Source organism: Manacus candei, unplaced genomic scaffold (genome assembly GCF_025592945.1).
Source record: "Manacus candei isolate 608988 ecotype Guabito, Panama unplaced genomic scaffold, ASM2559294v1 h1tg000047l, whole genome shotgun sequence".
Classification (NCBI taxonomy): Eukaryota; Metazoa; Chordata; class Aves; order Passeriformes; family Pipridae; genus Manacus; species Manacus candei.
The window spans coordinates 341,828-366,756 of NW_026138095.1; the positions used below are offsets into that span (position 1 = coordinate 341,828).

Genomic DNA, 24,929 nt, shown 5'->3' on the forward strand with positions numbered 1-24,929 from the left:
CCCGTTCCCGCTCCCGTCCCGCCGTGCCGCGGTCCCGCCCCGCGCGCGCCCCCGGGCCAATCCGCGCGCGGCCGTGGCGGCGGGTCCCGGGAAGCGCCGGGCGTGTCCCGGAAGTGCGGGGGCGCGCGGGCCTGGGCGGATCCGCGGCGGTGTCGGCGCAGCGCGGAGCGAGCGGGGCCGGTACGGCGGGGCCGGCGGGGCGGGGCGGGCCGGGGGGCTCGGGCCGCGGGAAGGGCCGGGCCGCGGGAAGGGCCGGGCCGGGCGCGCCGCGCTGGCTCTGGCCCGCGGGAAGGGTCGGGCGCGGCCGAGGGTCGGGCGCGGGGCCCCGGGTGCCCTTGCGCGACCTTCCGAGGGCCGGGGGAGCTGCCGCCCCCGGCGGGGCCGGGCCGGAGCGGAGCGCGCGGGGCTCGGGCCCGCGGCGAGGGCGGAGCGCGGGCGGCCTGAGGGGCCGCGGCGGCTCCGAGTCCCCCCGGACTTCCCCCTGTGCTCTGGGCGAGGGGGGACATTGCCGGCCCTCCGCGTCCCGGGGCCGGCGGGGCCTCTGGCGCACGCGGGTTGTCCATAAATGGCCGCTCGGTACGAAATGAGGAACCGGGAGCGCTGTCTCGGGTCGGGCCGCTCCGGTCGGGGCAGGGCAGGGCCCTCCCGCCCCCGGGGGGGTCCCGCCACGGCCCAGCAGCCCCAGAACCTCGCCCGCTGTTCGTGCTGGTGAGAGGAGCCCCCGGCCGTGCCCGGGAGGGTTTCGGGTCCGTGCCGTTGCTCCAACTCTCCGAGCGATCTCCCAGTGCGGGGGATCTTGTCCCGTGGCTGCGGAGCTGCTGCGGGTTCGGTGCCAGCCCCGCGTGCCCATGGAACCGATTTGCATCCCGGGTGCAGCACTGCTGGAGGCCTTTCTGCTTCTGCAGTTGTTTGTGGGCGCATGGAGCTTCTCGCACCCTCGGTCTGTCTCTGCACAGCTCATCGCGTAGGTGCACTGCAGGTCGGGGTTATGTCAGAGCAAAACGGAAAACAAAAATCCTCCGTGCTCGGACTGCTGAGTCCCCGCGGGGCAGCAGCGCATCCCCATGCTCCTAGAGTTCTTCCTGCTAGGGGCAGGGATCTGGCGGGGTGAGAGGTCCCTGGGATGCTTTTACGAAGCGACTGGTGCAGCAGCGGTACCTGGGAGTGCCCAAATTCCGCGCAAATTCCCGAGGGCAGCGCCTGGCCTCGGAAAGTGTCAGCGAGGTTCCCGTCCCTCCTGTGCGGGTGTGTCCTCCTGCTCCGCTGTACTGCCCTGAGAACCATCCGAGCTGTCCCTGTGGAGCAGCCGGGCCGAGTTGGGCCGTTCTGGCTCCCAGTACTGGCAGAGAGAACTGGGACTAGGCTGGGATAGGGCCCTGCAGAAACGATTATTGCTGGATTGCATTCCAGCCAAGTTCTCCGGGTGGCTGTGCAGGCTTTCCCTGCGCCACAGGGGAAGAAGGAAGGGTGGAGACCGCTGGAATTGGCGCTGCTGCGTGTCCACGGCTGCGCCGAGGCCCGATGGACATCGGAAGCCGATTAGCTCATCTGAAGAGACTCTGACTAACGCTGCATTCCTGGGGCCGTGGGATCGGGATCCCGGGGTGTGGAGTCGCTGGTTCCCACTGTCCTCCTGGACTCAAGCAGGGATATTCCTGGCAGTTTTCCTGCCTGGCAGGAGGTGGGGTTCCTGCATTTGCTGCTGCAGCTCCTCTGAGAATACGGGAGGAATTGCTGGCTTGAGGGAGTAGTGAAGGCAGAGTGCAAATTCCCAGGTGGGAAGAGATTCGGCCTCCTGCTGCCTCCTGCAGGCTCCTGTGACCCTGCGGATCTGCAGAGTGGAGGGTGCTTGTGGATGCTCACCCGTGAAAGGGTACCCAGCACTGGTGGGGATACAGGGGTGGGTGCTGGTGGATGCTCTGACAGGTGTGTGGTTAGTGTGCTCTCACAGAGGGCTCAGTCACAGAATTTGGGAGTCAGCAGGAATCTGGGACTCGGGACTTCGGTTCTGTAAAGCTGAAAGTCCATCACTTCCGCTTCCTGGAAGCTGCAGGTGTCCTCTGAGCAAGGTGTGGGAGTTAGCGTGACCTGTGGTGCCTGGGAGGCGGAATCTAGCCCGGAGGAGAGCCCAAGGACAGAAGGAGGGGAAATGGAGCAGTGCAGGGTGTGTGAATGAGTGTTTGCTTAGTGCTTCTGGGAGTCCTCAAGCCCAACAACTGTTTGGGAGAAGTGCATGAGGGAAGGGACTAGGTCTGATACGGAGACATTGGGGTGAAATCAGTTGCTCATGTGTGACATGAGATTAAATGTCCTTTTGAAGACAAATTTCCACAGCATTCAGTGTGAGGATGTTGGAGGATGCCATGTGGAAGGGCCAGCTGTTTGCTGTTCTGTGCAGGGGTAGTGCCAGTGGCTGTGGGAGCTGCAGCTGCACAGGTACAGCAGGACAAGTTCCTGGTACAGACGCATGTGCTGTGCAGGGCCAGAGCCCTGGTATGACCCCGTGGTGTCCCATTGTCCCCCCAGTGCCTTTCTAAAACTGTGCCAGACTGTTCTGCATCTTTAGAAAGTCCAAGTTGATATTTGCATTAGGATGACCCTTCAGACAGTGTGCCCTGTGGAACACCAGGAATTCCTGAGGGTGTCACTGATTTTTACTGAGAATTTTAATGGGGTGTTGGCATCACCTTTTCCCAGCCCTCAGTGCAGCTGGGCATTTCCTGGGCAGAGTCCTGAGCAGCTGAGCCGGGCTCTGCACCTTGTTTGCTCCATTGCTTGTTTCCCTGGTCACGTGTGCCGCAGATCCTTGGAAAGGGCTGAGCCAGGTGTCTCATCCTACTCCACCGAGGCAACTGGCACATAGCACTGACTTGACTGAATTACAAACCATGAGTGCCAGATCCCAGCAGAGGCTCCCAGCATTCATGCCAGTGATGGGACAGGGGCCTATTCTTAGCTGGAATCTTGTGTTATGGAGAGCATAACTGGGTTTATTCTGGAGTTGGGTTTATTTTGGGCTCAGGTTTATTCTGGGCTCGGGTTTATTCCAAGTGAAAGCCTCACCTAGTGGATCTTGTGGAGGAGAGTGTTTTCACTATGGCTTTGGGGTATTTACCTGTTCCAGCTCACAAACAAAGCACTGAGATTGAATTTTTCCTCCCTCTTACCTGGGCCTCCATGAGCTGAAGATGAGACCTGGCCTCTGGAGGGTTCTGCAGGTGCTGGAGGCCCCTGGCAGGGTTGTGTACTCCTGGGGACAGCGGGAGCCTGTGGAGGGTGTTCGGGGCAGTCACACCTCTCCTCCTCCCCTCAGTGTGGGTTGTGCGTGTGAGGATGGCAGAGCAGGAGCCAACAGCAGAGCAGCTGGCCCAGATTGCAGCTGAGAATGAGGAGGATGAACACTCTGTCAACTATAAGCCACCTGCCCAGAAGAGCATCCAGGAAATCCAGGAGCTGGACAAGGACGATGAGAGCCTGCGCAAGTACAAGGAGGCGCTGCTGGGAGCCGTCACCGTGAGTGCAGGTGAGCCCTGAGACGTGTCGGTCCCCTCCAGCCTCGTTCCTGCCTCCACCTGGGAGCTGTTCTCCCAGCTCTGTTTGGGCAGGAGCACAGCTGGGAGCACAAAGCTGTGTCTTGCTCCCCCCCAGAATGGGACTGATGGGTGGGGGTGGCCTTCAGGGGCACTGTGGGCTGGGTGTGGTGCAGCAGGAGCCCTGACCCTCACAGAAAGAGAGGTTGTTCTCCCACTTTCAAGAAATGCCCTGGAAGGAAAAGGAGCCCTGTTGGACGGTGTCAGGACAGGTGTTTAACAGCCTTTTCACTTGTCTCTAGATCCCAATGCTCCAAATGTGGTGGTGACCAAACTGACGCTGGTCTGCACTACTGCTCCGGGCCCCCTGGAGCTGGACCTGACAGGTGAGCTGGGAAGGAATTCCAGCCCTGCTCCCAGGCAGAGCTGGCAGGAGCACTGGTGGCAAGGTGGGCGAGCCCTCCTGTGTCAGAAATGTGGGTGCTGGAGGCAGAGCAGAGCAAGGTGCCTGGGCCCTGGGGCGTTCTGCACCTGGAGCCTGGCACTGGTGCCACAGCACCTGGGTGCTTTGTGGAGGTGTGAGGGGCTGGATGGGGCAGGCCGGTTCCTCCAGCCTGCATGGTGGCAGCTTTGAGATGGTGACAGCCTTGGGGAAAACGTCTGCAAAGGAACACTCTGGAATTAACTGAATGGTTGTGCTACAGTGTCCTGTTGCAGGGCATTGCTCACCCGGCTACAGCAGCATGGAGGGCCCTGCAGCGAGGGCCACTCCCTGCTCCTGCTGCTCCTACCCTGGCTGCTTGTGCCACAGCAAAACACAGCACAGAGGGGTTCTGAGCAACCCTCTCCCTTCTTCACAGGTGACCTGGACAGTTACAAGAAACAGGCGTTTGTGCTGAAGGAGGGCGTGGAATACCGGATAAAAATCTCCTTTAGGGTGAGGATTCCGATCTGGGAACCGACCGAGCGGGTCACCGGATCCCGGCCCGGGGAGCACCTGCACCCCGAAAGGGGGAATATGCTGGGGGAATGGGCTCCTTCTGCGGGCAAGGTGGGCAGTGTGAGTGGAGATGTCCTGCCCAGCCCCTGCTTCTCTCTCTACAGGTGAACAGGGAGATTGTGTCAGGGTTGAAGTACATCCAGCACACGTTCCGGAAAGGCGTAAAAAGTAAGTGCTTCTCCGTGACTCGGTGCTGCCTGGGGTGAGTGAGGGCTTCCTGCACATCCCACTGGTGTGACAGGGGCTGCCTGGCAGCTCCTCATGAGAGGGGACAGCCCTTGGTGCTGCTGGGCCCGCGGAGCTGTGTGGGGGTCTCTGGGCCTGCAGTGGCGGGGCAGCTCGTGGTCTCGGCTGCACAACATGGGATCCCCCCTGAGCACAGGGGATCCCTCTGGGCACGGCAGATGACAGCTGACAGTGGTGCTGGGGGGTCGCTACCCGCAGGAGGGGCTGTTCCTGGAGAGAATGGAGCTCTGAACATGTTCTCAGAGCTGTTCTGTGGATTGTTGTGGCAGTGACAGACCTTTTGTTTGCTTTAGCCTTGCCCCAAATGCAAGGGAGGCTCCTGAACAGCCTCCATACACCACTTTTTCTCCTTCTAGTTGACAAGACCGAATACATGGTTGGGAGCTACGGCCCCCGAGCAGAGGAGTATGAGTTTCTGACCCCCATGGAAGAGGCCCCAAAGGGCATGCTGGCGCGGGGCAGCTACAACATCAAATCCAAGTTCACAGATGATGATAAGACTGACCACCTGTCCTGGGAGTGGAACCTGACCATCAAGAAGGATTGGAAGGACTAGCCCTTCCTGAGGCCAAACCCCAGAGAGCGTGAATCAGACAGTGGCTACCGTAGAATTCCCCCCCGTACCAAAGTGCTGACATTGGAACCCTCTTACCTGTCGTCCCCGTTATCATTTGACCAGAGAGCTCAGTTTTGTATGTGCCCCCTCCCCAGAGAATCGCCGAGTGCATTGACCAAACCATGCTGTCTGCATCTGGTCTCCAGCTGCCCGTCCTGGGGCTGTGCTGCCCCAGCACCAAGAGGAGCGCCCGCTCCCTCGCCAGGCCCTTTCTTCTTCCCGCCTTCCTTTGTCCAGAAGGTGCCGAAGGGGAGAGGCTTCTGTTAGGATCCAGTGCTTGGCTTTCCTGTGCACAGCTCAGGGTAGCTACTGCCTCCAAGTAGCTGAAGAATTTTGGTGCCAGGCAGCTGTCGAATAGGTTTATTGGCTTAAGTCATGTCTGCCTGCCCCTTCTGCTCTGTCAGAGTCCTGGGAGCACTGGCAGCTTCATTTGTGGATGTTCCCTGTAACCATGATGCCTTAAATGTGTAACACGTATCCTCTAGGGAGGGGGCCCCGCCCCAGTTACACTTTTTAAATGCCACCCGCCCTCCCCATCCGTTGGCATGGGCTCAGCTTGGTCATGCCCCTCATGGGTTATTAGGAAAGATTCATAACTTCCCGCTTTGCTGCTGGTCCGTTCCTCACCCGAGATGGGACATCTCCAGAGGGGAGGGGGTGTGACATGCTGGGTGACACCTGGCCACCCCTCACAGCACCCTGAGCAATGGCCTGGCCAGGCCCCGGCCCAGCCTGCGCTGAGTCCTGAGCTCTCTGGGTGCCCCCGTGGCATGGAGGGGGCTGCAGGGCAGGGGGGTTGGGGATCACCAGTGTTGCCATCACCTCACACTTCTCATTGCAGCCCAGGTAGCTGCAAAGCACTGAAATTCCAGGACAGCACCTGCCCTCCTGGCTGTTTTGGGCTGAGGGTGGACGAGTCTGTCTCTGCAGCTGCTCCTGATGCGATCAGCAAAGAGCTTGCGATGGACAAGTGTTCCAAAGCGGTTAATGCCTTATGTATCTGTTCTGCCTTTAAAATCTGTGCCTGGCCTGTCAGTAGTTATTGCCTTGACACTCGGCCCCCCGTGCCTGCTGCAGACCTGCCGGCCTCCACCCTCGGCTGCGCGGCCACAGCGCTCGGGGCGAAGGATCCCCCGGGGCCCCGCGAGTCCCGGGGAGCTGGGCAGGCACACGCCAGCTCCGCAGCCTTCTGATTTGGATCTACCACGTTGAGGTCATACTAGAACTGGGACCAAGTACATGTGGCTTTCTCGTAGCTACGTCTTTGCCTCTAACTCCCCTCACCCTGCCCCTAGAGAGGTTTTTGTTAATTTTGATTTGGTGCGTATTGTCTGTAAGTCCTAGACCCGGGTTAACAGGTTTGGAATCATCGTCTGCTTCTCCTTTTATGACAGTTAAATAAAGTCTTTGAACTGACTGTGTGCTGTCCATGCTGGGTCTTTGGCAGGAAGTGGCCAAATGGGATTTCTGTGAACACCTGGAGTTGGAGAAGACCACGACCCCTGGGCTTGCTGGAATGTGAAACAGGATCTGGGACAGCCCTTGCCAGAGGAGGAGGGGCCCTGTGGCATTGTGTGTGCAGGATCTGTCCCTTGCTGTTTACCCTGTTCTGCATTGCTGACAGTGTGAGGGATTGAGGGATGGGAGTGTGGTGGGCTGTGAAAACAGGGGCCTCTGAGTGGGTCTCTTGCCAGTGGAGCAGCAGGCAAGCTCTGTGGCCTGCTGGCACTGTGCCTACTCTAACTGCAGGAACTAAGGGAAATTCCTGTGCAGTCACAGGAATGAGGGAGGTGTTTGAGAGAACACAGTCCAGGGGAGGCAGTCTGATAAGAGCCCGCGGATGTTTACAGAGCGTGGCATGTTTGTGTTAAGGATAAGAACAGTGTAGCTGTGAAAAGCTCTTTACAGAATCCACGGTGTGAGAGAAGCTGCTGGAGGGGGCTTGGCCTTGCTCCTGGTCAAAGACTCAAAAGGGTAACAATTTTGTAGGCTCTGTCTTGTATTTGGAGCTCACAGCACAGGCCCTTCCCTGGGCCCAGGAAAGCTGCTAAAGGAGATAATGGGACTGGGAACAGGCAAGGGCTGAAGGCAGCAGCCTGGGCTGGGCAGGAGCTGGTGTGTGGCCAGTGCCCACTCCAGCAGACACGTGCTGCTCGTGCCACTCCCTGTGGCCAGTGGTGCCCAACCGCGTCCCCCTGGCCCTCCCCGCGGTGTGGGGCCTTGGAGGGCAGTGCAGGAGTTGCAGGAGGGAGAAGGGAACTGACACCCTCAGCATGTCAGTCAGAGCGAGCCCAGATGTGCCGATAGCAGGAACAAAGGCCCCCTGGGCTGGCCCCCAACAGCCGCTCTGTGGGCAGGTCAGGGGAGCACCCGGCTGATGCAACCCAGTGCTTTGGCAAGGATTTCCACACCCGGGGTGTCAGGGCTTCCGTTGGATCGTTTGTGCCATGGTGGGAGGCCTGGAGAGGCTGGACAGCTGTGCCATGCTCTGTCTCTGGGGATTCTCTGCCTGTGTGTTCCCTGGCATGTTGTCCCTGCTGTCACTGGGCTCTCCTGCCTGGTGTGAACCCACAAATGTAGCTCCAGTCACAGGCTGGGTGGGATGGATGATTAGCCTAAATTGTGGCTCCCAAAGTAAAGCCTCATCCCCTTCCAGGTGACACACCCCACGAATTGGCCAGAGGTTGCTCAGGAGCAGCCCGGGCTGTTCCCCTTGTCCGGTGCTGCAGCAGCTCCCTCTGACACCGCAGCAGCTTCCACCTATGTCTGCCCAAGGCAACTGGGAGAACTGGGGCCAGGGAGGGACACGAACCGAGGTGCTCCAGGCTATGGCCCCCAGCCCGAGGGGACAGGCCCTGGGGTGGCCGGGATTAACGCAGGATTCTATGTGGCAGCTGCTGACTCTGCCCGGCAGCCCCATGTGCCCGGCCCGGCACCGGGAAGCGCCCACGGTTCTGTGCAGGGAGCGATGGGGCTCCGAGCCTGGGGCGCGGGCCCCGCGTGGGGCAAAGAGCGGCGGCTCCGCAGCAACCCCGGGCGGGCGGAGCTCGGGCCGCGGCCGCAACCGGAGCGGCCCCGCTGCAGCACTCCGGGGGTCCCCGTGCGCGGGAGCCGCCCGTGCCTGGCACGGGCAGCGCCCCGGGGCCCTCCCTGCCGCAATGACCCCGAGCGGCTGCCGAGGCACCCTCGCTGGGGTCGGTCACGGGGGGAGACTCGAGGGGGGCGGAATCGGGGCCGAACCGGGACCGAACGAGGAGGGGGCTCGGGCCGGTCCTCGCGCGCCCGCCGGTCACGTACCCCGGCCCTGCCCCCGGTGAGTCACGTGGCGCGCGGCCCAGTCAGGATCCACCACGCGCTTGCGGCCGCGCGCACGCGCAGTCCGCCCGCCGGCGCTTCCCGAGTGCCACGTTCGAGGGCCGCGGCCGCGCGAGACGGCGGGGACGCCCAATCGCCGGCGGCTCCGCGGGGACAGCGGCCAATGGCGACCCGGGGGCGGGACGCGGGGCCGACCGCCAACCCACGGCGGCGGGTGGGGGCCCTGCCCGCCCCGCCGGCCAATGGGAGGCGCGCGGCGGCGCGGGCGGTGGCCCCAGCTAATGGCGGGCGGGCGTGGCGGCCAATGGCGCGCGGCCGCGGCCGGGGCGGGTTTATAAGCGGAGGCGGCGCTGCGGGCGCGCGTTCTTCCCGTCTCGTCCCGTCCGAGCGCCGCCATCAGCCATGGCGGGGCTGCGCGCGCTGCTCCCGCTGCTCTGCCTGGCCCTGCTGCCGCCCGCCCGCCCCGCCGCCGCCCAGGAGGAGGAGGAGGACGGCGTCCTGGTGTTGCGCGCCAGCTCCTTCGAGCGGGCGCTGGCCGACCACCGATACCTGCTCGTCGAGTTCTGTGAGCGCGGCAGGGCCGGGCTGGAGGGAACGGGAGGGCGGTGGCCCCGGGGGCCGAGGGCGCGGCCGGGGGACGGAGGGGTCGGGGCCTGAGGATAGGCCGAGTGACCGGCTCCCCCGGGCGGGGGTGGGGCCGGGCCGGGGCGTGGGGTCTGCGGGGCTCCGGGAGCGCGGGGGGGGCCCGGCTGGCGCTGACGGCCCGTCCCGCAGACGCCCCGTGGTGCGGGCACTGCAAAGCGCTGGCCCCCGAGTACGCCAAGGCGGCGGCGAAGCTGAAGGCGGAGGGCTCGGAGATCCGTCTGGCCAAGGTGGACGCCACGGAGGAGTCGGAGCTGGCGCAGCAGTTCGGCGTGCGCGGGTACCCCACCATCAAGTTCTTCAAGAACGGCGACAAGGCCGCGCCCAAGGAGTACACGGGTGAGCGGGGGGGTCAGGCCGCGGGGGAGGCAGGGCCCGGTGAGCCCCGTGCCGCCCGGGTGCAGAGGGCAGCGACGTGGCGCTGGGTTCCCGCACCTGGCCCCGTGCTTGGGCTGTGCTGCTGTGGCTGGACAAGGTCCACTGTGACAGCAACCCGGGAGTGGCGCTGGGCTGGCGAGGAACGGGCCAACCTTTCATGGGCTCCCTCACCTGAACGTGGGGTGATCCCCAATGTGAACTAGAGCAGATGGAATTGCTTTTGTATGGAAAACCAAAGTGACCTGAGCTCGTTTTATTCTGTGGCTTGACTTGATTTGAGCAATGTGGAGCCCAGAACTGGAAACATGCCTGGGCCATTGGGTGAGGGGGCAAACGTGGAGTGTGAGAGAGCTGCAAGAAAGGCCACAACAGAATTCAGCTAAGCCAGGCCAGTGCTGGACATTGAGGGTAACATCCGGAATAGTAATCAGGGGAGGTAAAGGTGATGTATTTGCATGAGTAATACTGAGGTCTTGGGGAAGTGCTGTGTTGCTGGTCAAAGTTTAAGGACTTGGGCTAGAGGTGAGAGAAGAACGAATTCCTGGGAGCCCCTTGTACCTTGACTTATCAATTATGGATTAGCTTAATTACACCAGGAGTGAAAGGGAAAGGTTGCGTAAACGATATCTCGATTCTCGCCGACCTCTCGACCAGCTGCTGAAAGGTCTCTGAAAACCTGAGAGTTTTGTGGTCTTGAACTGGGTCAGCAGGGGAAAGTGACTCGCTCTTATCTCCCGGTGTAGCTGGCAGGGAAGCAGAGGACATCGTCAGCTGGCTGAAGAAACGCACGGGCCCGGCCGCCGCTACCCTGAGCGACGCGGCTGCGGCGGCGGAGCTGGTGGACTCCAGTGAAGTTGTGGTGATTGGCTTCTTCAAGGTAGAGTTTGTGCTTCCCTTGGAGACACTCTTGCATGTGTCGGGGGCCTTCCTGGTGGCTGAGGAAGGCCCTGTGCCTTGTGCAACGCTCGCTGTCCTGCCTTACTTGATCTTCCAGTTCTCTGGGCTGAGCCCTGAGATGTGAGTGCTTCAGGTGATGTGGCCTGTGTGAGACACCTTTCTTTACTCTCCAGGATTTGACATCAGAGGCTGCAAAGGAGTTCCTGTTGGCAGCAGAAGCCGTGGATGATATTCCTTTTGGGATTTCCTCCAGTGCTGATGTCTTCTCCAAGTACCAGCTTAGCAAGGACGGTGTTGTCCTCTTCAAGAAGGTACTGGCTCGTGCCAAGCCTGAGCACCACACTGGGGTCTGCTGCCTCTTCCCTTCTCTCTAATCAGTCAGACTCAGACAGGAGCAGCCCTGGACAAAACAGCAAAGGACCTGTGCTGTCAGTGTGCCTGCATTCCCAAGCCTCAGAGCACGGGGGGAAGAGCAGAGCCTTGGCCCTTTCATTAGGATGGGAGAGTGACAGGGACCTGAAGAGTGCAGCCTTGTCGATCTCCCAGCTCTGTGCTGCCCTCCCAGAGCTGCTGGGCTTTGGGTCCAGGCTGTTTCCTCACTCGCTTCCCTGTTCCTTCGCTCCCCACAGTGCAGCAATAGTCACACAGTGTTTAAAGCACTTGTGGCTGTAACTGAGGAGGCCCCCGGGACTCAGACAGGCTCAAGAGAACAGCAGCCAAGCCCTCTGGCTGCTGTGGTGCTGTTTGGTTGTGGCTTTTCCCTGCTCACTGTTGGCCTCTGCCATCAGTCCCTGCTGTGCTCAGGAGCTGCTCGGTCTCAGCGCCGCGGATTCTGCAGCGTAGGCACTCCAGAGAAACTCCTGAGGTGATCTGCAGTTCCAGCTGACTGGACTGGGGCAGTGGATTATGTGCAGAGGGATGCTGACTACCTGCAGAATCACAGATAAATGTACTCATGAAGGCATGGAGATCCAGTCACTGGGATGAAATTCCAGGTTTGAGCAGACAAGGAGCTTGGTGGCTCTGCACCCTTGGGTGCTGTGAGGCAGGACAAAGCTGCTTTGGGTTCAGACTTATTAAACCTGTAATCTCATCAGTCATCACTCTGCCCAGCATGACCTAGGACAGCCTCAAGACTTTTATTCTTTATTCAGTTGAAATAGTGTTTTATTCCACTACAGCTCTGGCATTGTAGTTATTTTTATGGTGCTAGAAGCTTGTAGACTTACATTCTGAGTCAGAGGCCCCTCAGGTCACTGTGGCTGAGGATGCAGGTGATTTATCTGACTAATGAGCTCAACATGCATAGCAAAGCCAGGAGGGAAGGGAGCAGTGTTTTGTTCTTGGCTCACTTGGTACCTGTGCCTCACTCCTGTCATGTGGGTAGCTTTGTGTGCCCCACTCTGGGTAGTGCTGAGCTGGGCAGAGTTCTGGGCCTGGCACCCCTTCAGGTGTGTTGAGAGCTGGAGTGACTGTGCTGTGCTAGGCTGGGATGGGGCAGGAGTGCTGGGCTCTGTGGAAGGAGCAGCCAAGGTCTGTCCAGCCTGTGGTGGTTCCTTCCTGTTCCATGCAATGGCAGGGCAGTGCCATGGGAGCTCTTGGACATGTCCACTCCAAACCAAGGAGAAAAAGAGCACCCACAGTAACCAAACACTGGGGTAGAAGAACCTGATGGCTCATTTTGTCAACCGTGTTGTTTCTGGGCTTTGGCTCAGTTCCTTACAGTCAGTTGGGTCTGAACTGAGAGGGTTTGGCTTGTTGTTACTCCATGTGAGTTGTCCAGACTCACATGGACCCTCACGCAGCTGTCCTGAAGGCACTGAGGTGACCTGCAGTGCTCCTCAAAGTGTTTGCAAAGTTATTTTCCAATGCTGTTGTCCTCAGCTTTTCTGCTGGGGCTGGTGTGCTTTCCCTAACAGAAAGTTATCTGAGTCCACTCTCCTGCTTCTGCCAGCAACCCGAGCGTGGCCCTGCCAGTGCCCTCCTGCACATCCTCTCTCTAACCTTGATGTGCCTCTACAGCTGTTCCTGTTCCAGGCTGCCAGAGGGTTCTGAGAATCCTGGTCAGGGATATGGGTGGTGGCCCTGTGTAAAACAGGACCTGGCGCCTCTGGTAGGACGTGCACCGTGTGCTGTTGTCTCTAACAACAGAGACTGGAATGACCTCTCAGAGCTGAGGAAATCACTGTTTGCTGCAGGCTTTTGCTGGCAGATGTTCCCAGCACTGTCTGGCTGCAGTGTCTGCTCTGACACCACTGATTCCTGTGCAGCAGAAGCTGCCTGTGCTGCAGGGCTGGAGATGGCTGCTCTGGGTCTGTCTTGGTGACCCGCTCCGTCAGTGGTGTCGCGGTGGTGCAGAGCAAGGCTGAGATCAGAGCTGGCTGTTGTTGCTGCTCACCTCCTGCTGGGGAATGATTTAAGGCTTTGCTTGCCAGGAAGGTAGACACCTTAATCCAGACTTTATGTGGACATGTGGTGACCTTGTTGAGATGGAAGTCTGCTCTGAATGAGTGCAGCTGATATCCCTTGGGGCAGTGACTGGTGTGAAGGCTTTGAGAGATTTGTGTAGGAAGTGTTCTAATAAAGAATGTCTGTTCTTGCAGTTTGATGAAGGCCGAAACAACTTTGAAGGGGATATCACAAAAGATAATCTGCTGAACTTCATCAAGTCTAATTCATTGCCTCTGGTCATAGAGTTCACTGAGCAGGTGAGTCTTTAGATACCTGGTAAGGCCCTTCCCGTGGCTGCTGCAAGAATATAGCAAAGCTCCAGTTGTAGGTTCCATGGATGTTTTACTGTGGAGCTGACACTAGTTTGGGGGTATGGAGAAGTGGGAAGGACACAGGATAAAGGAGATGTGAGCTTGCTGTGCAGAGCTTCCTGCAGTTTTGGAGGCTCCTGTGGGTTGCTCAAAATAGCAGAGTCAAACTGGTCTGGACACTGATTTGCCTCTCTTCCAAAAATAAATTTTATTTTCTACTCCTCAGACTGCTCCTAAAATCTTTGGAGGAGAGATCAAGACTCATATTCTGCTGTTCCTACCAAAAAGCGTGTCTGACTATCAAGGGAAGCTGGACAACTTCAAGAGTGCAGCTGGGAACTTCAAAGGGAAGGTGAGATGGATTTCTTAGACCACGAGCTGAGACTGCCTTCTGCAGAGGAGTCTGTACAGGGAGCAGCTGTGGAGGGAACTTGCAGCCAGTTCTCTCTGCTGGGACAGGGGAGGAAGAGAGCCCCGTTCAACTACACTTGTGTGACTGCATGTGTGAAGTGTGGTAGCCATGAGGTACTTGTGTTCACCTCCTGCCTTTCACTTTTTCCTCCCAAGATCCTGTTCATCTTCATAGACAGTGACCACAGTGACAACCAGAGGATTTTGGAGTTCTTTGGCCTAAAGAAGGAAGAGTGCCCAGCTGTACGTCTGATCACCCTGGAGGAAGAGATGACCAAATACAAACCTGAATCTGATGAGCTGACAGCAGACAAGATCAAAGAGTTCTGTAACAAGTTCCTGGAGGGCAAGATCAAGGTATGTGGATAAATGGTGCCAGTGGTGAATGGGCTGGCTGAGAAGGAACAGAAACACTCCCTGTGAGGGGCTGTGCGAGTCTGAGAAACTCCTCTGTCTCCTGCACGAAATATCCCCCGGGCTTTGTGCTGAGGAATGAAGGGCAAAGCTGCTGGGGCATGGAGGCTGCAGGTACTGGCACTTTGGTACAGCTGAGCTCTTGTGCTCTGCCCGTGGGGACTGTGCTGTTTCTCCAGTTGCTCTTTCTGCCAAGAACCTGTGGAAGGTGTGAGTTATATGGCACAGTGTAAAGAGCTGTCTGTGCCTGCCCACTGGAGGGGCTGTGGGGGTGCAGCAAAGCCCAGTCCCATGTGAATGGGGCTGTCAGCAGTGCTGCTTCCTTCCTGCAGAGCTCCATTGGCCTTCTCTCTGCACAACAGCACCTGCTATTCCCACTGGGTCAGGGTGCAAAGAAGACTTTCTGTGGGAGAAGAGGAAGTTCTCCTGGTTGCTCACAGTTCATCTGGTTGCTCACAGCCTGTGGCAGAGGCACCAGGGGGGTGATTAAACCTGGATTTTCCAGGATATGTGATCACATGTTCAGTCCAAGCAGCAAACAATCTCTGAATTTCACTTCTTATTCTAGCCCCACCTGATGAGTCAAGATCTTCCTGAAGACTGGGATAAGCAGCCTGTCAAAGTTCTGGTTGGGAAGAACTTTGAAGAAGTAGCTTTTGATGAGAATAAGAATGTCTTCGTAGAGTTCTGTGAGTGTCTTCCTACAGCTGATTCCAAGTAACTGGTGTGTGAAAGGAGTGCCAAAATACTGTGTGACCATGATTAGGGAGAAAGCATTTTGCAGAGTCTAGGCCCCAAAGGCAGTGCCTTGGTTGCAAAGATGTGTGTGAATTGTCTGGCTGGGAAGGGGTGGTACCTTATTAGTTTCTTGGTACAGCTCTGTCTCTGTAATTAACAGATGCCCCGTGGTGTGGTCACTGCAAGCAGCTGGCTCCAATCTGGGACAAGCTGGGAGAGACCTACAGGGACCATGAGAACATTGTCATTGCCAAGATGGACTCGACAGCTAATGAAGTGGAGGCGGTGAAAATCCACAGCTTCCCCACACTCAAGTTCTTCCCTGCAGGCTCTGGCAGAAATGTAAGCAGGAGCCGAGCTCGTGTGGTTGCACAGCCAGGGAGCACGGGAATGCTCAGCTGCCTGCTTGAGTTGTGTCTTGGACAAGGCCTTTGGGAGGGCTCTGCATTCTGTTGGGATAGAACACATCAAGTCTACAGGACACCCGAGACCCTTTATGGGGGGCTGTGCTGTAGGGAGATTTTGTGGGGGGTGGGAAGTGGGAATGGGGAGAAGAGGGAGCATAGAGGACGGTGTGCTCATCTGCAGGCTATTCTTTCCTCGCAGTGATCTCTGAAGTCTAGTGGCTGAGCTGTTTTCCTTCGTCTCATATGGGTGAAGGTGAATTTTTCAATTCCCTTTTGCTTGGCATGTTCACTGTTGCTCAGAAAGAGAATTCTCCTCTCCAGGGGTGTGGGTCAGTAGTGCCCATAACCAGTATCCTCATGTTTTCCCTCTGTAGGTCATTGACTATAACGGGGAGAGGACGTTAGAAGGCTTCAAAAAATTCCTGGAGAGTGGAGGTCAGGACGGGGCAGCAGCTGATGATGTGAGTAATGTGAATGGATCACTCTGGGCCTTGAGAACACTGAGCACGGGTCAGATCTGGTGCTGTGCCCGAATCCTCAGTCCTAAGTAAGATCCTGGGTTGTTATGTGGCAGGAGAGGATATTGCTGGTGAACAAAAGTGCCCACAGTGTGACCTGTTCAGGTGCTGCCTGGCTGGCTGTGAGCCTGCAATGGGCTCCTTTTCCAGAGAGCACCCAGTGGGTGTGTGAAGCAGCAGCACTGGGGTTGTGCACTGCTGGGGCACTGAGGGCTTGTTCCCTAGGGAACTCCTGCTCAGCACCTGGAACTGGGCTGTGGGATCAGTGCTACATACCTGTGTATCTAGTTGGAAGCTCCTCACTGGATGTTTTGTTAACGTGGCAGCAGAGGGCAGTGACCAGATCAGAGCTGCAGCTCTGTGCTTGGTTCTGGATCTGCCTCACGTGCCAGAAACCAGGAGCTGTCTGTAACCCCCACAGGATCTGGAGGACCTGGAGACAGATGAAGAGACGGACCTTGAGGAAGGTGATGAGGATGAGCAGAAACTCCAGAAGGATGAATTGTAAAGAGAAGACTGATCTACATCACCCAAAAAATCAGACACTAAATTGGCTGCTGTGATGCAGCCAGGGAGTCAGAAACCCATTAAGATTTAAAGCAGAAGGTGAATGACTGGAAATCCAGGGATTGGCTTTTAAAGTAACACTTTACCCTCACTTGTCTGTACACTTGACTTTTCTTTCTTTTGGCTTTTGAGAAGGGAGCTGTCACTAGGGAGCCAGCCCAGCCAGCTGGGCTCTTTTTTTTTTATTGTGATGTACTTTTTTGTACACAGCTTTTGTCTGGAGTATTCTGTTCTTCTGGGCAGCAGGAGGTTGTGAGGTGTTACCAGGAGTTCAGTGGCCTGACAGTCTGGAGCCTTGCCACTAACATCTTCCAAGAAAGCTTTTTTCTTTTTCTCTTTTAAAACTAAAGCCCATAATTGATTTCTGCACCTGGCAGGGTCCGTAATAGCCTCAGCTGTTCTTCCCTGGGGTGGGCCTTCAGTATTTGTAGGGGCAGAGGCAGAGGGCTGATGGCTTCCTGGGGAAAGGTGTATGTGAAGGTGCTTCTCTTCATGGTGGCCAGATGTTCCTTTCCCCTCTGCTTTAAGACACTTGGAGATGACAATTCCAAATACCTGGAAGGGTGGAATACTGTGTGCACTGGCTGTGGCAGGCTCTGAGGGTGGAGATGGCCACTGGCTCACCAGCAGTGTCTCCATCCTTTTGATCAAAGGCAAGACTTGCGATCCCTTTCTATGAATTATTTTGGGAGGGCTGACCTGGCAGGTGGGTGGTGGGGGAGGGCCTGATAAACAGATCAAACAGGACATTTGCAATTATTGGGGTTTGGAAACATGACTGGGGGAGTGCCTCAAAGGCCTGAGCTGCATCAGCCTGGTTCTTAGCATTCTGCTACAATAACATTGGTTGGTACTGAATTTGACGGCCAAATAAAGTTGAGATTTTAATACTATTACATCTCTTGATCTTTATCAAAGTATAGAATATTTGAACCTGCCCTGCAAAGGGATCAGAGTTGGAGGCTGAGTCTTGAGGGACTCTGCTACAATGGGGTGTGAGTCAGCTTTCTCCACATAATTGATAAAGGATAAAAAAACTTGTCCAAGCCCTGTCCAGATTCCATGGGCTTGTGCAGGTGCTCTGTTAGGGGTGAGTTGGCTCTGGGAGCGTGTGGCCCCTGGGCCAGCTGGCTGGCGTGAGGGGACCTTGCTCTGGACCAGTGAACCAGGGCATGCTGGGGCTGCTGTGGCTCTGCCAGCTGGGCTCACATGACCCTGTGAGCCACACTGCTATTTCCAAACATGCTGCTTGCTGCTGAAGGTATTTTGGTTTGAAAATACGCTATAAATGTTACAGGGAGGGCACAGTAAGGCTAGAGGGCAACTGGGGGAGCTATTGGTACCTGTCACTGAGGAGGGGTGTGCCGAGGCAGTGGCACAGGGGTGTTGGACAACACTTGTCTCTCTGTCTCCAGCTCTAGCCTCCTAGGCAGGGTCCCAGCCAGTGTTGCACCCCAACAGAGCAGGCAGTGCTGGTGGCCTGGGCTGGTTGGTGACAGCTGCCTTGTGTTCTGGGGTGGGGAGGAAAGGAGCCCCACTAGCAAGAAGTTCCACTGGAAGGTGCTGTCTAGGACTCAGCTCAAAAAGGTCCACTTTGTGGAGCCAGCTGAAGTGTAACCAAGTCTGAGCTCTGCAGTGATTCTCTTCTGTTCCTGGGCTGAGACTTGCCGTGCTCAGCTAAGAGGAGGGGGCTCTTCTCCTAGTGCAAGGCACCTTGTGGCAGAGCAGGACTTCAGCAGCCATCTCATGTATGTGGCTAATTGCTGTTCCAAGAAAGCAGGCTGGAAGTGTTCTGTCCCCAGTGCCGTGTTCTGGCTGATGTAAACCCGAGCAGACAGTCGGCCAAGAGATCGATGTTTGCCAGCAGATAAACAAGGGCAGGAGTTCTCAGGTGTGTGGCTCACCACGCTGCTGGGGTTGAGGCAAGGGTCTGCTGCAGGAGAGGCAGAGTGAAATCCCTGACTCCTAAAGCAGCACAGGGATTTTTTCTGACACATCTGCCTGGACAATCCCATCAGTACAACCCGGAGCACAAAATGCTCATGTGTCTGATATGCCCAAACTTTAATGGGTAAAAGCAGTAGTTGCTTGAATGCTTGATGGACCTGAGTGATTCCTCTGTGGCAGGTGGTCTGTTTTGGGCCTGTGACAGTGTAGCTGGAGAGTACTGGAGGCAGGAATTGTCTGGTGGTGGTGCTGTTCTTCCACTGTTCCTCTGAGGCTGCTCAAAGCAGTCTGTCCTCACCAGCAGCTGCTTCCCAGTCTGAAGTAGGACATGGAACATCAGGGACCAGCAGTGCAGGCTTCTGGTTCTGCATCTGCCTCGGAAGCATCAGCAGTACCTCTGTCCTCACTAGAGCACAGGGGACACCTCATTTCACCGGTCGCGTTCTCCCTGCTGGGCTGTGCGCTGTCGCAGTCGTGCTGGGCAGCGCTGCTCCTCCTGCTTCTTTCAAGCTGTCCCATGCAGCTACAGAAGGGTGAACAGCTCTGGATGCATTTGGCACCACAGCCCTGGCATGTCTGCACTGTGCTGGCCGGTCAGGACATCAGGACATGAGCGGCCAGTTCCCTCTGTTGGCAATCGTGCCTGTGTCCCTTCTCCCAGGAGGGCTTGTTGCTGGGAAGTTGCTTCCAGGCTCCCCTGAAGGGCTATCCATGCAAGAGTAGATTTGACCCCTTGGATGGGCACATCAACAGGTGGGTGTAAGATGAGACACCAACTTCTGCCCAAAAGTGGGAGGCTGTGGGCCTGGGCGGCTCAATTACTAAGCATCATGGCAAATAGCATGAGCTGCATGTCCCCAAAATAGCCCAGGGAAGCCTTTATAACACGGTGCCCCCAGAGAACCATCAGTCCTGGGCCTGTGGGCCTGCGGGTGAGCTGCGAGTGCCAGGTGCCACCTCCTGCATGCAGCTTGGGAGTGTAGGAGGGCACGGTGGCTGTCGCTTCCCTGCGGTGAGGGGACACGTGCCGGCTGGGGACACGGACACGGACACGGCGGGAGCACAGCAGTGTGGGGAAAAGCACAGCTCAGAAGCAAGGAGAGCCCTGACAGGCAGAAGAAGAGAGAGCAGGGCAGTAAGGGGCTGGGCTGAGCGCTAAGCAACCCCTATGCCACTGTGCCTGAAGGCTGCTGCCAGCATGAGGGACTACTGCCCCGTGTCGGTGCCCCGGTACGGCCGGTACACCCCGCGCCTGAGGGCCTCGCGCACTGTGCACTTCCCCAACGACGTCGTCTTTCAGGACCACATCAAGCAGGGGGACCTGGAACAGGTGGGCAGGTTCATACGAGCCAGGAAGGTGACGCTGGACACCATCTACCCCTCTGGTGAGTGCTGCCGGGGTCAGCAGAGCTGGGGCAGAGTGGTGGCACAGCTTGGTGGGGCCCTGAGGGACATGGAAGCCAGGCCATGGGCCACCTTTGGCAGAGCTGGAGTGAGCTGGGTCCCTCCCTAGTGAGGAGCAGTGCCCTCAGCATGGCCCAGCAGGGCCCAAGAGCCAGGACCCCAATATCTCCCCTCAACAGCACGGTCAGCGCACACTGTGGGAAGGGGGGAGCTTGGCCCCAAGGTCCCTCCAAGGCCCAACAGAGCACCTGCAGTGCGGTGAGACTTCAAAGAGCAGCAGCAAGCACAGGCTGGTCTGTGAGCTCTGGGCAGGACCCCTCCTGTCTTCACCCCAGCTTGAGGAAGAGTGGGGAAAGGCTCTGCATTTGTTCCTGGCTCTGCCCATTTCTCACAAACACTGCTCCCTCTTGCATGTCTGGCTCCGGGGACTCATGGGGAAGGCTTTGTGTTCTGTTTGCACCCAACCTCAACAGCAACTGTTTATGGAATGCCTTGATCCATATGGGCTGGTGCAGAGCCCAGACTTGTCCTTTTCTTGTGCTTGGCTTCAGCTTCTGCTGTCACATGGCCACACAGACAGGCTCAAATGACCCCAGGCTTCCTCCTGTCCATACTGATTCTTAATTAGTGAGGACCTTCCGAAACTCAGGCAAAGCAGGACCCCAGAGACTTCTTGTGTCTGTGTTTGAGTCTCAGCCAGGACTCAGGGCAGCTGCTCTAAGTACAGGGCAACTCCTTCTCTCTCCCTCTGTCCTGTCTGGCCAGGGCAGTGGTGCCCCAGACAGGGTATTTTTGTTGCAGAAGGGGAAGAGGAATACGTGGCAGCTCCTCTGGCTTCCTCAGTCTTTGTTTCTTTCCCTACAGTCTTCTCCCTGAGCAGGAGGCTTCCTGGCACCCCTTTCCTGGGCTGTGCACAACCTGCACTTGTGAACTCAGTATGGAGAACCCTTCCCCAGGCCAGGGCTAACACCTCCTGTCCCTCCAGGCATGGCAGCTCTTCACGAGGCCGTGCTGACGGGAAACCTGGACTGTGTCAAGCTCCTGGTGAAATACGGCGCCGACATCCACCAGAGAGATGAGAACGGCTGGACGCCCCTGCACATGGCCTGCAGCGATGGCTACGCTGACATAGCCAGGTGAGGGGCTGCGAGGGTCCCCGGTGCTGCAGAGCCCCAGAACCGACGGTGCCGGGATGGAGCGGGGTCCGGGCGGCTCCTCCCGGGGGGTGCCCGGTCCCTGCGCTGCCCCCAGGACTGTTCGGGCCGTGCTGCTCCCGGCGCCGGGGCTGCGGGCCCGGGGATGCCCGGCCCGGCGGCTCAGCTCCGTGTCCTGCAGGTACCTCCTGTCCCTCGGGGCCAGCCTGGAGGCCACCACCGACGACGGGGAGAAGCCCTCGGACCTCATCGACCCCGAGTACGAGGACCTGGTGCAGCTCTTCGGAGCCACCGCACTGCGCTGAGGCGGGCGCGACGAGGAGCGGCCCCGAGGGCCGGGGCGGCGGGGCTGCGCCCACCCGAGGGCCGGGGCTGGGCCCAGGCTGGGCCTGGGCGGCGGCCGGGCAGCGGCGCTCGGTACCGCGAATCGGGAACCACTTTGTACTTTTCCAATAAAGCATCTCGGTCACCGCCTCCGCCGGCTCTTGCGCCGGGCATGGGCCGGGGCTGGGGCGGGGCCGGTAGCGGGGCTGGGCGGGGCCGAGGCTCGGTCGAGGAGGGGCCGGTACCGGGACTCGGTCAGGGCGGGGCCGGGGCCGGCGCTGGGCGGGGCCGGGACGCGGGGGGCGGGGCCGCGCCTGCGCGCTGCGGCGCTTCCGTGCGGTGTCGCAGGCGGGCCCGGTGCGGGCCGCGCGTTGCCCGGCGACGGGCGGGGCCCCGCGGCCTATCCCGGCCTGGCTCCTCGCCTTCCTCCCGCAGTCCCGCCGCGCCCGCCGAGCGTCGCCGCACCCGCCGAGCGCCGCCCCGCCCCGCCCGGCCCCGCCGAGCGCCGCCGCCGCCATGGCCAGGTGAGTCCCGCCCGGCCCCGGGCCTAGCGCGGCCCCGGGCCCGGCTCAGCCCCCTCGCGCTCCGCCCGCAGCTCCCCCGTGTCCCGAGTGGTGTACAACGGGAAGCGGAGCGGCGGCCCGCGCTCCCCCGGCGCCGGCAGCGAGATCTTCACGCCGGCCCACGAGGAGAACGTGCGCTTCATCTACGAGGGTGAGCGGGGCGGGGGCCGCTGGGCGGAGGGGGGCGCGGGGGGCGTGGCGCGGCCGAGGCGAGCGGCCCCTGTCCCTATCCCCGCAGCCTGGCAGTGCGTGGAGCGCGACCTGCGCAGCCAGATGGGCTCCGAGCGCGGCCTGGTCGAGGAGTACGTGGAGAAGATGCCGAACCCCAGCCTGAAAGGTGCGGGGGCAGGGTGCACCACCGCGGCTGTGACGGCCCGGGGGCTGCGCGGGCTGGGCGGGGGCTACATTGCCTCTGCCGCCAAAGTCTCTTCCTGTCTCCCCTGCAGCGTTTAAACCCGTCGACCTGGGTGATCTGAAGAGAAGGAACACACAGGATGCAAAGAAGTCCTAAGACGGGTCCTCCCTGTGGATCGGCTGCTCTCCTAAGGTCCTCAAGCAGATTTAAGTTGAAATTTTGTGTTGATTTCTTCCTCTGGTCTGTGCTCCCAAAAGCTCACGGGAGAGCCAGTCAGCTTTGGGGCTGGCTCTGAAGCTGCCTGAGGTCGAGGATGCTCAGCAGCTTACCAAGGCTGCCCAGAGCCTGTTGCAAAGGATTCCAGTCCCCCACTCATAGCTTTCTTTGGCCTCAAACTGTCCTTCCTCCCTTCACACTGAGCTCCCCGATCTCCCGTTCCCCTTCCGCCGCCGCTCCGGGCGCTGGGCAGGGCTGGGCTGAGCGGATGGGCAGCGCCAGGTCTGTGCACCAAGGCCCCGCAGCTGCTGGGGTGGGATGTGGGCAGAAGGGACAGTCGGGTCTTTCCCTGTGCCTCATCCGGCCTGCCTGTGCAGTTCAGGGCTGGGCAGGCTGCAGCCAGGCTGCTCCTAGCTCCACTGTGGCAGCAAGTTGCTACCTGGGCTGCCGGAGCACATGGGCCACATCCAAGGCTGGATTTTCCGTGTGCTTAGAGCAGGCCAAGATCCCTGTGGTGCTTGAGGGGGAGTTGTTCCCCTCCCTGCAGATGGAAAGAGGTGTGGTGTCCCGCCTCAGGTGCCTGAGAGGTGCTCAGAGGGGCCCGAGCCACCTGCAGCCCCCTGGCCTCGGTGCCTCGGCAGCCCCACGGGAGGCAGCAGCCGTGGGGCTGCATGGAGCGAGGCTCGGGGGCTCCTCACCCCAGCAGCACTGCAGTTTTGTACCAATACCATTTTCCAGATACACACCCTTGGAAGAGACCTGGCCCCACAGCTCGCCCTGGGGGCCGTAGGTGGTGGAACTGTGCTGAGGGGCCTTCCTTGGGCCCCTCGCTCCTGGCAGGGCTCAGGTGGTTCCTGCATCATTGCCTGAGCTGGGGAGAGCAACTGTGCCACCCTTGCCCACCTGAGCCACGGGGCCACTCCCTGGGGAGGTGGCAGCCCCCTGCCTATCCGTGCTCCAGGCCAGCAGGGATGGGGCTGCTGGGCCTGCCCAGTGCCAGCGGCTGCGGGAGGGCTGTGGGGACTGGGGGCTGCCAGTGGGGGCTGCCAGTACCTTTCCTTTGTTGAGTCTTTAAGCTGTGCTGTTCCCTTTCCTTTCTCTCTGTGGTCTGTCACTTGAGGAGTGTTGTAAATAAACGCTGGTGTCCTTTTGGGGCTGCCTCGATGTGGTGCTGCGGCCTGGCCCTGCTCCTTGTGCTGGGGATGGGGGACAGAGAGCAGGAGCTGCCTCTGATCTGTGTTTATTTTTCGCAAAGGGGCCTGGCCTCGCACTTGCTGGGGCTGTTGATTTCCCCATGGGCAGGTGCAGTGGGCACTGCGTGCTGGCAGCACAATGCCCTTGGGCTCGGGCAGCGCTCCAGGCACCCAGCATCCCAGGGGCTGTTGCTGCACCCAGGATTTAAATGTTGAGACTATTAATACCCTTGTATCCTCTTCCCTCTCCTGCTTTAATGGCATTTAAGCTATACTTAGCATTGCTAGAATTTCTGCTCGCGTGCATCTCGACGCTTGCCATGACCCTGTTTACCTCCCATCACCAAAACATTCCTGGGGCTGCTGCCTGATTCCAGCACGGTGGGATAAGAACTCAGCCCCTGTTGCCAACGGAGCTGCCCCAGGCACGTGTACCTACAGCCAGAGACAGTGGGCTCGGGAGGTGACAGTTGTCACTGTCACAGCCCCTCTCCACCTGTTCTGGTGATGTACCCCATGTTTGGGGAGCCTGACAGGCCAGCAGAGCTGGCTTGAAGCCCTGTGTATGTCCAGAGCTGTGTCCATGTGTCCCAAGGGGATGGGAAGGGGGACCCATCCCAGCTGAGTGTGGTGCCCACCCCTGGGCCAGGCAGGCTACTGTCCATCTGCCACAAAGCTCAGCACCACCCCCGTGTCTGGGCACTCACCTGAGGCTGTCCCGGGGGCTGCAGTGGGGCCCCCAGGGGCACATGTGGGTCCTGCAGCCTCACCAGCCTCTGCCTTGTTTTCCTCTCAGCTCGGGCACAGTAAAGCCAGAGGCAAAGCAGCCACTTGAGCTCTAATGAAATGTACAAAACTCATTCTATAAACAGGAGATTTTTATAAAGACTGATACCAAAACACAGGGTGAGGGCAGTGACACAGTTGGGGGAGGTGGCGGGGGGTGCCCCTGCAAGGGGTGAGGCTGCCGGCCAGAGAAATCAAGCTGTTTACTTATAAAAATCGGCCTCGGCAGGGTTTATTTCCCTGTGCCTCGGACACGGTGCTCTTCATTAGATTAAAGGGTGGGAGGAGGAGAGGAACGTGTTTGTCATTGAATTAGGCAGTGAGAAGAGGCCCGGCAGCAGGCAGAATCGACTTTGCAGACCAATTTGTGGTGCTCAATTCCCTTGATAAAGTGGGAGTTTTCCTGTGAGGCACCGTGCCCTGGGGTGCCTGGCTGTGCCGGGGCGGGGGGCGCTGCCCGGGTGCCCGGCTGTGCCAGGGGGCAATGGCTGGGGTGGCAGTGCTTGGGCCACTGGCTCAGAGGCGAGGAACTCCTCTGGCCCTGTT

At 59.0% G+C, this 24,929-nt stretch overlaps 4 protein-coding genes across 5 annotated transcripts; all 4 read left to right on the forward strand.

Moving 5' to 3' along the window:
* The first annotated feature begins 71 nt into the window (after positions 1-71).
* ARHGDIA (Rho GDP dissociation inhibitor alpha) lies at positions 72-6,809 on the forward strand. The gene is made up of 6 exons (XM_051797451.1): positions 72-180; positions 3,314-3,523; positions 3,833-3,916; positions 4,391-4,467; positions 4,635-4,698; positions 5,133-6,809. Exons 2-6 carry the CDS (start codon positions 3,334-3,336, stop codon positions 5,330-5,332), a joined length of 615 nt encoding a protein of 204 aa, XP_051653411.1. The 5' UTR covers positions 72-180; positions 3,314-3,333; the 3' UTR covers positions 5,333-6,809.
* Positions 6,810-9,048: 2,239 nt separating this feature from the next.
* P4HB (prolyl 4-hydroxylase subunit beta) lies at positions 9,049-17,334 on the forward strand. Its single transcript, XM_051797376.1, has 11 exons — positions 9,049-9,272; positions 9,482-9,688; positions 10,471-10,604; positions 10,798-10,935; positions 13,228-13,332; positions 13,613-13,738; positions 13,954-14,154; positions 14,780-14,900; positions 15,110-15,291; positions 15,731-15,817; positions 16,296-17,334. The coding sequence occupies exons 1-11, from the start codon at positions 9,110-9,112 to the stop codon at positions 16,380-16,382; spliced, it is 1,551 nt and encodes a 516-aa protein (XP_051653336.1). The 5' UTR covers positions 9,049-9,109; the 3' UTR covers positions 16,383-17,334.
* Positions 17,335-19,285: 1,951 nt separating this feature from the next.
* Positions 19,286-21,420, forward strand: PPP1R27 (protein phosphatase 1 regulatory subunit 27). Its single transcript, XM_051797439.1, has 3 exons — positions 19,286-19,773; positions 20,778-20,928; positions 21,128-21,420. Exons 1-3 carry the CDS (start codon positions 19,557-19,559, stop codon positions 21,249-21,251), a joined length of 492 nt encoding a protein of 163 aa, XP_051653399.1. The 5' UTR covers positions 19,286-19,556; the 3' UTR covers positions 21,252-21,420.
* A 172-nt stretch (positions 21,421-21,592) lies between these two features.
* Positions 21,593-23,568, forward strand: MCRIP1 (MAPK regulated corepressor interacting protein 1). 2 transcript variants are annotated; one of them, XM_051797449.1, is made up of 4 exons: positions 21,593-21,794; positions 21,866-21,984; positions 22,072-22,170; positions 22,258-23,568. In XM_051797449.1, exons 1-4 carry the CDS (start codon positions 21,787-21,789, stop codon positions 22,284-22,286), a joined length of 255 nt encoding a protein of 84 aa, XP_051653409.1. In that variant the 5' UTR covers positions 21,593-21,786; the 3' UTR covers positions 22,287-23,568. The 2 variants fall into 2 exon arrangements, with proteins under 2 accessions (XP_051653409.1, XP_051653407.1); XM_051797447.1 differs by having other exon boundaries at positions 21,603-21,794; positions 22,280-23,568.
* Positions 23,569-24,929: the final 1,361 nt, after the last annotated feature.